The sequence below is a fragment of the Pelecanus crispus genome, chromosome 11, assembly GCF_030463565.1.
Source record: "Pelecanus crispus isolate bPelCri1 chromosome 11, bPelCri1.pri, whole genome shotgun sequence".
In the NCBI taxonomy this organism is placed as follows: domain Eukaryota; kingdom Metazoa; phylum Chordata; class Aves; order Pelecaniformes; family Pelecanidae; genus Pelecanus; species Pelecanus crispus.
This window is the reverse complement of record NC_134653.1, coordinates 9,976,338-9,988,736: the sequence shown is the minus strand read 5'-3', so window position 1 is coordinate 9,988,736 and position 12,399 is coordinate 9,976,338. Positions and strand designations below refer to the sequence as shown.

Genomic DNA, 12,399 nt, shown 5'->3' with positions numbered 1-12,399 from the left:
AAATTTCAAGTAATAAACACAGTTCTGTACAGAAAATCCCTAAGCACAATCTTTAAATAAAGCAAACAGCAGTCTACCTAGAAATGCTGTTCCCTCCGAGTCACGCAGCTCCATCATTTAAGCAAGAAGAAACATGAATTTAAAGGGTACTGACACACAAGTTTCTGAATGCTATACTTCCAAACTATAACTCAACTCTCAAATATTCACATTTTAGAACAAAGAGAACAGTAGTCAAGATGTTTGTACAAGAAATAAAACACAAGTAATAATGCCTTAACACATTTAAAAGGGGGGGGGGGGGGGGGGGGAAGGCTACTCCACAGCAGCGAGGCTGGCACCTGAGCAATGGCTTTTCCTGCGACAGACGTGCACCACCCGGCCACCGGACTGGTGGTCTCTTCCTACTCCCAGTGTTTATTCAGAGCTCTTATCAGCTTGTTTTCGCTGAACCATTTTGTGAAGTTATCCCATGTTCAGCTGCATTTGCTATTTCAGAGCAAAATAAATATCAAAGTCTCTTTAAAAATATTTAGAAAACTGATTTCAAACCCATGCCATATTTTCTTCCTCTATGCACTATTTCAAAATACTGACGTACGTCTCTCTTTTGCTTTGGTTTTAAAAGAGAATTGAGTTTGAAACATGTAAAACCATACCCTTCCCCTCCCTCCCGATTCTTAAAGTGTAATTTGTAAAAACTGTACAAAGTTCTTAAACAGAGTTTCAGTTCTGATCACATTTTACCCAAAACCACTGAAAAAAATTGGGACTTAATAAACCCCAACAGACCTGAAATTGTAGCAGCAATAAAGTGTCCTACCATACAATTGTTTGGGCAGGTCTAACACAGTATAAATTAGCTAAATTTCTAGTCCTGGAAACTTTTAAGGCCCACTAGCATAATAAAGACTAAGACCGTAAGTGTCCATTACACAGACCACAGTGCCAGGGTGCCAGTCAGCTGCTCAGTTTTTACGTGCTGCAGATGCTTCTGCTCTTATCTAGTGGTTCCGGGAGTTTCAGGAAGTCAAGTTCTTCTGGCTTTTCATGGTTTTCAAGGACATCTCTGAGCTTCTGTTATCTTTCTGATTAGGAACAGCTTGTCACGACTCTCCTGGAAAGACAGAATAAAAAGTACACTCTAGATGAACAGGAGTAGTACAAGTTATCTATGAACAGCTCATTTCTTTATTAGAAATAAATAGGTGCACTCACCACACTGTACTCTAATCAGTGGCTCCCAGCACACTCTCAACTGCCTGAACAATTTTAAGTTTACAATAGTCTTGACTTCATTTATCTGATGTTAGGTCCATGTTAACAGTTCTGCACTGAGCCTAGTAAAAACTTGTTGCACACCTAAAAACTTAAAACCATATTTCCAAGAAGCCTAACAACAGTGAACAAACAAAAATAAAAAGCATACAAGGATTTTCAGAATTCCTAACTGATTTGGGAACCCCTGAAAAAGCAGTAGGGCTTTTGCTCCTAAATTCCTTACTTTTCAAAAATCTCTTCCCAGCATAGTGTTTTTCTGAGGATGGGTTGTTAAATGCTGTTATCTAAAAGAAGCACATACCAAGAAATGGGCTATTTCCTAAGAAAGTGAGAAGTCTTACTAGTGAGGCTAGGTTCTGACTAGAGCAGAGTTTGACAGACCACAGTATTTGAACACTGTCAAACATGGCAGCAGCTTTTGACGGCCACAAAGAACCATGTCTGCACTGGTACCATTCTCCAAAGGACTAGTTAGTGGTGACTTGCTCCACTTTGAGTACCTGTTGCAAGCAGTGCTGGGACTTGCACTCAGGAATAAAAACAGACATGATGAAGTAGAAAGATAGACCTGGAGGGAAGGGTAGGGAGTTGGGTGTCTGTTTGTGAGAGCGGAGAAGGAAATAGAGGTGGGAGTTGCATAGGATGGTGGAGGGGACAGGAAGCACAAGATTCAGGTTCTTGTTTGGCAGAAAAAAACCCCATGCAGATAGGTGGATTTAAGCAAGACAACAGATGAAGAACAGGGACACCGCTTCTCAGAGACATATCTCATGCATGTGTGTTGCCTGATATAACCAGACCTTGCTGCAGTTGCAGCTGATATCCAAGAAAACCAACCAGACTGAGAAATACTATTGTGCTTCAGTTATTTTTTCTGCATAATTTGTAAAACATTCACTGCCTGTGTGAACACAAGCATCCAGAAGGCTATGAAAACTGTTGTTCCTCTGCATGCCTGATTACTGACACAACAAAGAAAACTTCAGGGGTACAGAAAAGTGGGTTAAATCTTACCAGAGCCAGTTGTTCCCTCAGCTGCTCAACCACTCGTTTGTGTGCTCCAGCCAAGGCAATAAGATAGACCATAATGAGGCTACAACCAACAAACCAACATTGTATGTTAGCATCATACAAAACAGAATTAGTCAGAAAAAAGCTGTTATGGGCTAGAGAAATTGTCAGTTTGTGCATTTGCTTCAGATGAGAAGCTGCTGGAGAAAAAAAAAAAAAAAAAAATCGATATACAGCTGCGGTGGGTTGGGCATAGCTCTGTTCAAAAACATCTGCTGAGATATCTGGGCTGCCAGCAGGCAGGGACAGAATGCTAGAGGATGTACAGGCACGGCCACGTTCAGATGTTACAGGCTGTGTTCTGACAGCTCTGACTGTCAGTTCCGTACAGTGTATGTATGGGGGCTTTGCTCCTCAGAAATTAAATTTAATGAGGTTTCACTGGAGTAACTCTTTGCTCCCATTGGGGTCTGTAACTATGGCAAGCAGCCACAGATCAGCACTGCAGCCGTTCCTTATAGCACATATTCCAGGTGTAATCTGTGACCCAGATTATCCACAGTGCATTAAATGATGAAGAGCAGTAGCAAAACCTAGAATGGCACAAATGCCTATATAAATCATGTATTTCCTTTTCCAAATAATAAGTAGTAGGGTAGCAGTGCAAGTGATCCTCCACCTCTAACACAGGTTTTACGATAAAGGAAAAAAAGGAAAAAAACCCCAAACCGAAAAAGAGGACTTGATATTTCCTGTGTGCACAGTAACAGGTTCAGTTCAGGAGAACACACAAGCATGTGTTATGGAAGAAAGGACTGGGTGGAGTCTGAAATAGACTGCATGGTCTCTCAAGTGTAGAAGTTGTAGGAAGTATCAGGTAACAAGGCTCCAGGATCTGAGAACACTCAGGTTAAACTGAAATGCAAAAAAATTCCACTTAAACGTAAGGCAAAAAAAAAAAAAAACCCACCAAAAAAAAAACCACCCAAAAAACCACAAAAACCTTTTTACTGCCAGAGCGACCAAACACTGGAACAGGTTGCCCAGAGAGGCTGTGGAGCTTCTGTCTTTGGAGATATTCAAAACCCAACTGGACAGAGTTCCTGAGCACCTGCTCTATTTGACCCTGCTTTGAACAGGAGGGTTGGATTAGATGATCTCTAGAGGTGACCTCCAACCTTAAAAGTTCTATGATTCTACATTGAATTTAATCTTACACAGTTAATGGTTTGGGGCTTGTGTTGGTTTGGTTTGTTGGGTTTTTTAAACCAAGGTTTGGGCTTTGATGCTTTTGACTGCAGATGAAAAATCAGGTCTAATAGTTGCTTGGTATCAGGTCAGTAAGGAAGGAAATGAACAATGCAGCTGCATGACTGAATCAGGTCTCCACAGTACTCACCAGATGACCATAAAAAAAGGCACTGCAAAGGCTTCTGATGCTATGGCATGAAGGACCTGCTGCAGACCTGTTGGAAACCCAAGTACGGTAGCTGGAACAACTGCCCATGAAGTGTTAAAACTCCTGAATGGCCCACATGCCTTGGAGGACGGGATACTGTCAAAGAAGCAGAACAGAAAGGAGATGCTATACCCAAATGTAAAGACAAAATAATGCAACACAAGCCTACCACCATTTTGCCGATGAGGTAGAGATGTCCTTCGTTTTTAAAACTGCAATTTTTATTTATATGAACTAAATAATAATTCAATTTATTATACACAATATATTTTATTCTGATTTATCATTCCAAAGTTGTGTGTCTGTTTTTAGGGAACTGATAACCTTAGAGCAAATGTCAACTTCATAGCAGTTAAATTGTCACTTACTGTGCTATGCTGATTCCCAAAGGAACAAAAGCCAAGACGAGCCCAATCAACAGTACCACCAAGAAGAAAAAATTGGAACTTGATGCTCTGATAGGCCTAGCTGCAGGTTTACGTGTGTGTATCAAACTGATCTGAAGAGGCAAAGTGAGCAAAACTGTTAGCAGTACATCTGTATGCATATGTCCAAGTGTACTTTCCCCACCAACTGCATTTTCCATCCTCAAATATGCTACCAGCTACCACATAATCATCCTTCCTTTGATGTACACCAACTGAAAAGGGCTACAAGAACGCTTTACATTCTGGTATAAGTCAATGTCTCCTATTTCGGGTAAGAATTTGATCCAGAGGGCCTCATACACTTGCACAGAGTCGACTGACACAGTCATTTGGTGTATGATCCATGGCACAGCCTTTAGCTTTGATCTGCCAAGTCTTCACTGGATACATCCCCCCTTGTAAGAACTAAAATATCAGTAAGAATTTGTTGCACAGAAGGAGCTGTCTGGTCATAGAGCAAAGCTTCTGATACGCAGAAACCACGTCTTTTACATCCACTCCAGCTTGGATTATCCATTTTGCTTCCAAATTTTTATCAGTTTGGCAAAATCTTGTCCAAGTTCTAAGCTCTGTTGCTAGTAAACAGATTACTGCAGAAAAGTGTTATAGACTGGCTTTATTACATAAAAATATTTTATTTTTTAAAAAACACCAGACAAATAATTGATGAGGTAATTATTAAAATGTTGTTTTGCTTGATTTCAAACCAAAATTCAACCTTCTCTCAAAAGCAAAAACCCTACAGAAAATGGAATACCATGACCTCATTTCCAGTAGATCACATCCTTGGGTGGTTTTTTTTAGGGTTGATTGTTTTTTTTAAGTCAACTGCATATCTACATTATAATAACCACAGAGAGGTGCTCAATTTTATTTGCTTACCAGACACATTCATTACCTTTTTAATGTAAAAGATGATGAAGTATTTTATAGTTGCTATTGCAGGGAGAAGTGGTGAAAAGAAGGTTCCAATCCAGCAGATAGTTTGTCCATAAATGATTTCCAGGACATTGTCAGAAATTCCAAATTCCTGCAATCCACACCACTGAACTGGTTTGCAAGAGCAATGAGTAACTAACAACCTAAAACCAAATAACTTCATTAGTTCTAAAGTGAAGTTGCAGAGCTTAGATGAATTCTAACACATTTGGAACACATAGATACTTAGTATTTAAGCATTAGACAACATAACAGAAAAATGTCTGAAGAAAAAAAAAAAAAAAGACGCAAGTATAAAAAAACTACCAGAAATATGTTTATGTTTTATTTTAAAACCAGTAATCTGGTTAGAAATATGGGGAACTAATAACAGAAAAAAGAAACACGTTTCCTAAGTCATTTGCAAAAGCATGCTCAAAAGGCAGAGATACTTACTTTCTAGGAAAATCTACAAAGAGGGTCACAGCAAGAATTATAATAAAATCAAATATCATCAGTTTATACATTTCTCGCCCAACTTCAGATTCCCAGCACTATAAAAACAAGCCAGGAAAAAGCAAGATTAGGAATCTAAATAACAAGTGAAAAATAAAACTGTCAATCACTAAAGCAACAAAATTCTCAGTCAGTTAACACTATAAAGTTCAAATTGTATTAACTCCCATTTCTAAAATATTTACGTGTTTCAGAGCTTCCATGCCAAGCTCTTTGTTTCTTTGTTTTGTTGGGTTTTGTTTGGTTCTGTTTTGTTGGGGGATTTTTGAGGAAAGACCATTTGTCTTATTGGAGCAAAATGCAGTAACACAATTGTCTCCAAAACAGAGCTACCTCAAACAATCCTCATGGTAGTCAGAAAGTCTATGCTAAACGATAATCTGCCACTGGACTAATTCTAATCAGAGTTTTAGATAAACAAAAGATATATGTAAGAACTGTACTGGTTTGCACTGACCAGTAAGAATCAGCACCAGATATAACCTGAACGGCAACTCTAGGTCTGATTCTGAATACCTTTAGGCAAGCAAGTTTCATGGAAAACAAATCTCTATTCACAAGTTCAGACGATTAAACACCAAGATAAATCTGCTTACAGGATAGAGTTCGTAATTGTATCCACAGGCCTTACACTTGTCGGTGGTACAATGGGAGATCTGACTCCATAGCGAGAACAAGAGAACACCGATATTGGCCAACCGCACAAAGACACACCTGGAAGAAAGGCAAAACCCAGTTTTCAGACCTGCCAAAAAAGAGCCATTCTAACACCTGGCTCATCTTGCACAGGAGTCCAAGGAAGGCTCGAAACACAAAAGGGTTGGGTTGTACAGAGCTTTAATGGAATGACCAGCTATTTAATAAACACACTTCTTTCCTTAGTAATAAGTTAAATTGCTCTTCACCTTCCCTGCTTTAGGCTACAATCCTGTTTCTTTTTCTCAGTATTGTTCCTAGATCAGTCATTTCCGTTGCAGATCTTGACCCTGCAATGGACTCTCAAGTGCAGTTTGAGAGGCCAGGTGACAACTCTGTGTGCAGCATTTCCCTCTCACGTGGCTTCAGGCCTTCAGAGGCACTTAGCCAAATCAGAAATACAAAGCACAGGGGCTTGCAGAGTTCAGATACTTCAACCCAGATCTTACTGCCTTAAGCTACCAAATGCCAGTTCTGCATGCTCTCGTGCTGATATATCTTTTAGCCTCAAACTTTTAACTTCTGCCTTGAGCAAAGCCGAGCTTCAGTCACTGCTGTACACACACATTTGCTCATTTAAGGTATTGCTGCACACAAAGTGGTGTGAATTCACAGCTCTGCAGCCACAACTTCTCTACTGACTTCAGGTTGTTGAAGATACCCAGATCACATAGCTAAATGGGACCGAGAGAAAAACTTGGACACTGAAATGACTGCACTGTACTGTCATGAAAACAGGAGATTGCTTCCACATTTAAAATTAAAGTTTCCAACTAAACATAAGTCAAACAATGCCTGCTTGGCTTCCAGTGCCCAGGCCCTCCAGTGCAGAGAGTCCAACCTCTCTGCTTCTTGACATTTCAATGTTTACAGTACTTACAACCTACTAAAAACAAGTTCTTGAAACATCCAAGGCCACAATAAAAACATCTTTACCTCATGAGTGTCAGCCTGATTTCAAAGGCTGGTGAATAATCTTCAAATGTGATCAGAAATGAGAAGATCTGAGGAGCAATGAAGTTGGCCAATGTGATCACCACGGAAGGCAAATACTGCACAAAGAGATTAGCCTGGAAGTTTTTGTTGCCGACATCCTGTACAAGAAGAGATGAGAGAAAGGTAATACTCGGAGAAAAACACCTTCCTGACATTGTGCTCTCTCAAGCTACCCACCAGCCTCTCTTGTCCAGGATTCAGGTAGCATCTTTTAATCTGTCTTCATGGGGGCATCTACATTTGGAAGTACGAGCCAGACCACTGCTAGCTATCCCTGCAGTTTGCTGCTATACCCTTGCTTTCTCCTGCTCCCTTCACCAGTAACTGCCCCCACCTCCAGGTATGAGTATTTTAGCACCTCCCCAAAGCTTCTGTCTGAAGAGGCTCATCTCACCAAGGCTTGTGTCCGACTATGTTGTCTAACCCAGCACTACAGCTACCAGCTTTTACACCTATGCCAAAATGCAGACACTTTTCAGGTTATTTGCACTGGTGCCAAGCAGTTCCCCTGACTTTCCTATGATCTTAACAAGCTCCTCTACCTGCTCATTTAGGCAAGGTCAAGATATCAACCCTTATACATAAAGCTGACAGCAAATGAGGCTGTTTTTCAAGTTGTTCAGCACTGTGCTATCTTCTTTCTCTGCCCTCAAACAATACCTCTGACACAAACACTTCTTTAGTCCCCATTTCCTGCTTCTATCTGCAATCCTGGCAGTTTACAGAAGTTAAGAGTTAGGTCCACCACGAGCACAACTTTCTGCATACACAGCCAGTGCCCATCACTTTCCACATACACAGCCAGTGCCCATCACGTCACCGATGAACAGAGGGAGAGAAAAAGTGTGGTCTCCATTCATGTCAGGCTAATTCAACCCTGGGGTCCTACAGAGAACGCAATTACTGTTGCGAAACTGTTGAAACTGTTGTCTGCTTTTGTTCTTCTTCCGAACCGCTCTTCCCATCTGCTTGTCGTGCCAGGGGTGAACAACCCCACCCAACCTGATTCTTTCCACTACTGATGCAAGAACCTTTTCTTCTGCAAAGCGCCCCGCGTTCAAAGTCTTCCTGTTTCCCCACACAGCTGTAACTCAAGCCACAACACAGATCATAATCTTTACTCTCCCCTTCCCTTGCTGTTCATTTTTGCAGTTGAGCAGTGAACCAGATCAAGAAACTGATCACCATGAAGTTTATTTTAACCAGATCAGTTCCCTGAGCCAGTTCACTGCCCAGACACAAAAGCACTTGTACTGGCAGATCACAGCGAGGTGAGAACAGTTACGTGGTAAGGGAAGTGAGGGGTGCTTTTCCTGTCAGCTGCATTAGCTCCAAGGCAGATGACACTGGAGCCTCTGTATCAAAGGCAGACATCACTGAGGTTTTTTTTTTTTTGCACATGCTTCTTGATCCTTCTCACTCTCCTCTACTAAAAAAATTCTAGGTCTGTAGAAAGCATTTTCAGATCCCTTGCATGAAAGGTGCTATATTAAGATACTTCACTCTTTCACAATAGTTCCTCTGGCTGTAATCACCAGCCCCGATTGAATCTGTCCTAATGTCATGTCTGATACTTACATTCGAGTTTTCTTGAGAGAAGACAGTTGCTCTATAAATAGAGTAGAAACATCCTGATAAAACTGCAATGACAATTATATTTATAAATATTCTCAGAGAGTAAATGCGTAGCTTTTCTTTCATTGTCCTGTCGGCTATTTTTCGCTTCAGTCTTTCTTCCTCCAAGTCTGTCTACAAACAAAAGAAAAAGGATGTGTAGTTTTCTGGTGCAGCATACAGCACTTGACACCATGTCTTCTCCCTCTGGGATGTGCAAATCCATAGCCTGTTCTAGGAGGGTCACTCCACCACCTGCCCAAGTACACTGAACTGAGAGTGCCTTTTCGTTGACACAAACAGGTCCATGCAGGAGCAGAAGCCCCAGTGTGCTCAGTCTCCTCAGGGCCCTGTAGCCAAAGACAAGTATCTCGTAATCCTCTTATCTCTGCTATATCAGTAACATATCTCCTTGAGGACAGAAAGACAACTTGTCTGTTTATTGTGAGAGATTGGTCTCAGATAGCTTGGTACTAAACTTTGAAATGGGTAAATCAGCCCACTCATCGCTTTACTTCTGCAGGCAAATAACCAGTCCTCACCGCTATAGCTCAAACTTCCTTCTCCTACTCTTTGTGAAAGAAAACTGGGGGATGGCACAGAAGGAATGAAGTACAGTCTTGAGCAGCTTGTCACGTAAACTTGGTATGTCTCACCTTAACTGATGTGAAAATACAGTATCACCTGTGAAGGAAACTTAACCTGGGCAAACCCACAGATTACCCAGGTATTTTCTGACGACTTACTTCCATCAAACAGTAATATTAAGGCACAAGTTTTTCTAAGGTGTGAGTTCTAGAGGAAAAAGTGTGGCAAGTGAAGGAGGCTCTGGTTATATGATGAAAAAAGATGACTGTGAACTCTGCTAGAGCAGAAAGCAACTCACTCTATGAAATCTGTAATTACTGCTTTGTGGTTTGAAGTCGAAGTATCTTTTTAAAGGTAATTGTTTCACTACAAATCTCTGCTTCCAGTGCACAGAGCAAAAAGAAGGTACTGTTTCACCAGAAAAGTCTTTCAGACTCTCCTTTCAGAGAGCTTTATGATTTGGGAAATCTATCAGCTGCATCAGCATTTTGTGTGTGCATGTGTGTCAAAGACACCTAGCGAAAAGCTTTCAGTATCTTCTTACTGCAACAATGCTCTCAACTTGTATGAAGAATACCATCTGAGTTTTATTCCTCCCCAAACTACTGCCTACCACGCTGCAGACTTATAACCCAGTATACTGAAACTGATTCCCAACAGTACAGGGGTTTTGTCCACAGCTGGGATAGCTTTTCCTGTTGGATTATGTAGAAACTAACACAGGAAGCAGGACTGGAGTGTAAGAGGCAGATAAGACAAGCAGCTAACGGGTTGGCTTCAGTTCCCAGTGGATGGGGAAGGGCTGTCAACCTCCGGGCCGACCCTTCCCACACCACAATCCTAGCTACCTAGGAAGCGTGCAAGAAGATGTGGGTGGCCCTGCCCCCAAAATAAACCACTTAAATCCTTCTTAACCTTATTCCATTAATTGCAGGATTATACACCTCTCTTTTTTAGCCATCTAAGCTGTATGAACCATAATCTTAGAAAAATGAAAGTTACTCACTTGGAGCTCATATTGCAAGCTGCGATGTTTTAGCCGTGCTGCATTTGGATCTGTAATGCAGAAGTCCCAGCCTGCAAAGACTTTGTTACAGTAACTCTGAAATTGATCTTCATGATGCACCAAATTCTGCTTAAATCCTTCCACAGACCTAGAGAAAAATACAACTTTACATCATGAAAAGACATACTTCATGCACAGAAAATGAAACAAAAACCCACACTTCAAGCAACCTCGCTCAAAGACTAAATCTCACACACACACCCCCACTCTTCCCCCCCACCCCCCCGTGAGCAAACAGCCACCACATTTGCTTTATATCAGGTTACTTCCCTCTGCACTTAGCCAGTCATACCTTCTCACCTCATCCAGTGCTTCTCTGACACTGCAAAGAGCTGGCTCAGGAAACTGAGATGGCAAAAACAATCCCCCAAAAACCCCAAATTAAAATCCTCCAATAACAACTACTGTATAGTATACATACATATGAAAAACTAACACTTCAAATTAATTTATTTTTATTTATTTTGCTGGCTCAGCTTCCCAAAGACAGACAAAGGCTACTGTGGCACTGCATCCTCAAGCAAAAGATTCTCCATTTCCATATAAAACAGTTCTAGAATGCAGCATGTTCCCTACAAGCAAGAATGCAATGTAAATTGTGCAACAGGTAGCAGTAAATAAACTATACCACCATCTTTACCTTTTTATTATCCAGAGAAGACTTAATGCAAGGTAGGCAAATGTAGCCAGCAGATATGCTAGTGGCAAGTTGTACCTCAGGATACTGAACCACGCAGCATCTATTGTGTAATAGCCATAAAACAAACTTGTCATTTCAAGGAACCCCTGTGAAAACATGAAGTTTAAATTGAATTTGTAACAGTAGCAGCAACTGCCCAGTTAAATCCAACTTGGTGTTAAGCAATTGTTTTGTAAATTTAAAATTACTACTGGGGCCCTCAGCAAGCTACAACAGTCTGTAGCTTCTAAAGACTGCCATTGCCTCTACCAAACTGTAATGCAGACACTACGTGCTTAAAATCCCACCCCTCTGCAATCAAAGAGCTCTATGACAAGGACACTGAGACCCTACACAGAGAGCACAATAGGCAGCATGCTCCAGAATACGTAAGGTTTAGCAGCTGGGGAGGAGAGGCGCAGGCTGCAGCATGTGGCCAACCAGGCCTTGTGGACGCTCCGTAAAAGTCAGTTTGAAAACTCCCCTTCTCACAGATGAAGGATAAAGGCTAATTTTACCCTAGTGATGCATATGCCTTATCATTTTTCAAAATCATCAAAGCTTCATTCCCCAAGTAAAATGTTTTCACATTTTACAAGTTATGCGAGACACAGAAAATTAATAAAAAAAAAAAATCTAATTACTTACAGTGCCACTGAGCAAATCTTTGAGGTAAGTATAGAAGTAAACAAGTCCCTGATTACCACTAGGTGTATAAACTGTGCAGTGAAGCTCTGTCAAAAGAAAGGCAAGAAAGGTCACTCAAACGGTAATGCCCATCTGCATGGGTAATGCCCCAAACTGCATGATCAAGTTAATTCAAACAAGGCAAGTTCTTACAAAAAAAGCATTTCTTTGTCCTGAGAGGTGGAGCAGAAGCTGATGGAAAGGGGGACTCTTACAAACAACAGCAGTGCACAGAGAAGGTGTTTACCTGTGTTCTTTGGAGGACTTTCAGCAAAGCTACTGTTGAATATTCCATATTTAGCAATGATGCTGGGAAGGGTAACAAAACTGAACATCAGGATAAAAATTACAAAATTCAGCAGGACCAGAAAACGCAGGAAGGAGAAGTAGGACTGGATGCCGGTACCAAATTTCCCTGGGAATAAAAGAAGCATGTGCCAAAAATGAAGACGATAAAATC

General features: G+C 41.0%; 1 protein-coding gene across 1 annotated transcript; it reads right to left on the bottom strand.

The window, feature by feature from the left end:
• Nucleotides 1-405: 405 nt before the first annotated feature.
• Nucleotides 406-12,325, bottom strand: TMC7 (transmembrane channel like 7). The gene is made up of 14 exons (XM_009482801.2): nucleotides 12,187-12,325; nucleotides 11,901-11,986; nucleotides 11,214-11,359; nucleotides 10,514-10,661; nucleotides 8,884-9,054; nucleotides 8,063-8,065; nucleotides 7,246-7,403; nucleotides 6,210-6,327; nucleotides 5,554-5,651; nucleotides 5,078-5,261; nucleotides 4,120-4,250; nucleotides 3,692-3,847; nucleotides 2,296-2,374; nucleotides 406-1,117 (listed from the first exon to the last, which is right to left on the bottom strand). Exons 1-14 carry the CDS (start codon nucleotides 12,272-12,274, stop codon nucleotides 1,058-1,060), a joined length of 1,626 nt encoding a protein of 541 aa, XP_009481076.2. The 5' UTR covers nucleotides 12,275-12,325; the 3' UTR covers nucleotides 406-1,057.
• Between the last annotated feature and the right edge of the window lie 74 nt (nucleotides 12,326-12,399).

Bases quoted from the DNA above. Each gene is read 5' to 3' on its own strand.
- TMC7 (XM_009482801.2), bottom strand. From the start codon at position 12,274: ATGTTCAGTTTTGTTACCCTTCCCAGCATCATTGCTAAATATGGAATA. The intron at 9,055-10,513 runs GTGAGTAACTTT...TTTTGTTTGTAG, and splicing joins GCTTGCAATATGAGCTCCAA to ACAGACTTGGAGGAAGAAAG. The intron at 5,262-5,553 runs GTAAGTATCTCT...ATTTGGTTTTAG, and splicing joins TTTGTAGATTTTCCTAGAAA to GTTGTTAGTTACTCATTGCT.